Source organism: Limulus polyphemus, unplaced genomic scaffold (assembly GCF_000517525.1).
Source record: "Limulus polyphemus unplaced genomic scaffold, Limulus_polyphemus-2.1.2 Scaffold12864, whole genome shotgun sequence".
NCBI classification, from domain to species: Eukaryota; Metazoa; Arthropoda; class Merostomata; order Xiphosura; family Limulidae; genus Limulus; species Limulus polyphemus.
This window is the reverse complement of record NW_013678474.1, coordinates 1-2,381: the sequence shown is the minus strand read 5'-3', so window position 1 is coordinate 2,381 and position 2,381 is coordinate 1. Positions and strand designations below refer to the sequence as shown.

Below are 2,381 nucleotides of genomic sequence, written 5' to 3'. Positions count from 1 at the left end.
AGAGCAACTGTTGACTTTAGATCTGTATATCCAGTAAACTATATTACACAGGAAGGACAACAACTGTTGACTTTAGATCTGTATATCCAGTAAACTATATTACACAGGAAGGACAACAACTGTTGACTTTAGATCTGTATATCAAGTAAACTATATTACACAGGAAGTAGAACAACTGTTGATTTTAGATCTGTATATCAAGTAAACTAAATTACACAGGAAGGACAACAACTGTTGACTTTAGATCTGTATATCCATGTGTAATATAGTTTACGGAAGTAGTAAAACTGTTGACTTTAGATCTGTATATCAAGTAAACTATATTACACAGGAAGTAGAACAACTGTTGATTTTAGATCTGTATATCAAGTAAACTATATTACACAGGAAGGAGAACAACTGTTGATTTTAGATCTGTATATCCAGTAATCTATATTACACAGGAAGTAGTAAAACTGTTGACTTTAGATCTGTATATCAAGTAAACTATATTACACAGGAAGGAGAACAACTGTTGACTTTAGATCCGTATATCCAGTAAACTATATTACACAGGAAGGAGAACAACTGTTGACTTTAGATCTGTATATCCAGTAAACTATATTACAAAGGAAGGAGAACAACTGTTGACTTTAGATCTGTGTATCAAGTAAACTATATTACACAGGAAGGACAACAACTGTTGACATTAGATCTGTATATCCAGTAAACTATATTATGCAGGAAGTAGAACAACTGTTGCCTTTAGATCTGTATATCCAGTAAACTATGTTACACAGGAAGAAGAACAACTGTTGATTTTAGATCTGTATATCAAGTAAACTATATTACACAGGAAGAAGAACAACTGTTGATTTTAGATCTGTATATCAAGTAAACTATATTACACAGGAAGAAGAACAACTGTTGATTTTAGATCTGTATATCAAGTAAACTATATTGCACAGGAAGAAGAACAACTGTTGATTTTAGATCTGTATATCCAGTAAACTATATTACACAGGAAGAAGAACAACTGTTGATTTTAGATCTGTATATCCAGTAGATTATAGTCACACATTAAGTTTATACAGTTAGATAAATACACATATAGGTAAACTTCAGTTATACATTTAACAGATACATCATTCAGTACATATTAGTGAACATGCTGAATAACATTATAAGAAGTTTATTTTTAACCAACAAACACAACAAAGTGAAACACGATTTTAAAAGAATAGAAACTAAGGTTTCTGAATAACTAAAAGTGTACTATAATGTGTTCTGTTTGCTGAAGTATTCAAACTTTCTTAATTAAAGATATGTATACATATCTTAGTCCAAATCCACATTAATGGAACAACAACAACAAAATTAGTTTCAACATTTAACTTGCCATTTTCACTCTAATGTTGAACCGAAGTGGATACGTGAAATGTTGGAACTTGTCTCCATTTAAATTTGGTATTGCTCCATTAGTGTGGAAGTGTAAAAAGGATTAAAATATTCCCTACAAAATACCGGGCTAGTACAAGATATCTCAAAAAATTTAAGTACCTCTTAAAATCCCTGAAAGAATCAGTCACATAATCATCAGTCTTAACCAAAATTCCACCAGCTTTTTCCTTTTCCATATTCTAAAATAGATTATTGTTCAATTTATTAATAACAATACTTTACTTGATTTCTCGAATACAGAACATATAATTTCACTTGTATTTCTAGACCTTTCTAACAGAGTTAATTTTTGTTTCGTTGGATAAAAATAGAACAAAATGGAACTACAGATTTGTAGCACATTTTGGATTGATACTTTCTCCGACCAGCACAAGGCACAAAATGGTAGAATATAACTTAAAAACAAGCCTAACACTGCTATCAGTGCTGGTGTGTTTTAACTTGGTGTAGTAAGCCTGTTTTTCATGGACATGATATTTAATGATATTTCCTGGTTACATCCAATGTGTTAAAGAGTTGCTCACACAGAAACTGTGATAGGAAACATGTATCCTTACCCTAGAACAAACCACAGCTATATACAGTAAAATATCCTTACCCTAGAACACACCACAGTTATATACAGTAAAATATCCTTACCCTAGAACACACCACAGTTATACACAGTAGAATATTCTTACCCTAGAACAAACCACAGTTATATACAGTAAATATCCTTACTCTAGAACAAACCACGGTTATATACAGTAAAATATCCTTACCCTAGAACAAACCACAGTTATATACAGTAAAATATCCTTACCCTAGAACACACCACGGTTATATACAGTAAAATATCCTAACCCTAGAACACACCATGGTTATATACAGTAAAATATCCTTACCCTAGAACACACCACGGTTATATACAGTAAAATATCCTTACCCTAGAACACACCACG

General features: G+C 31.7%; 1 protein-coding gene across 1 annotated transcript in view; it reads right to left on the bottom strand.

The window, feature by feature from the left end:
* LOC106477112 (proteasome inhibitor PI31 subunit-like) overlaps nt 1-1,645 on the bottom strand; it is a gene marked incomplete at its 3' end in the record, with an annotated part of 5,719 nt that extends 4,074 nt beyond the window's left edge. Inside the window, exon 1 of the mRNA XM_013937710.2 lies at nt 1,540-1,645. Within this exon, the coding sequence (XP_013793164.2) occupies nt 1,540-1,616 (77 nt within the window). The remainder of the gene's footprint in view (nt 1-1,539) is intronic.
* Between the last annotated feature and the right edge of the window lie 736 nt (nt 1,646-2,381).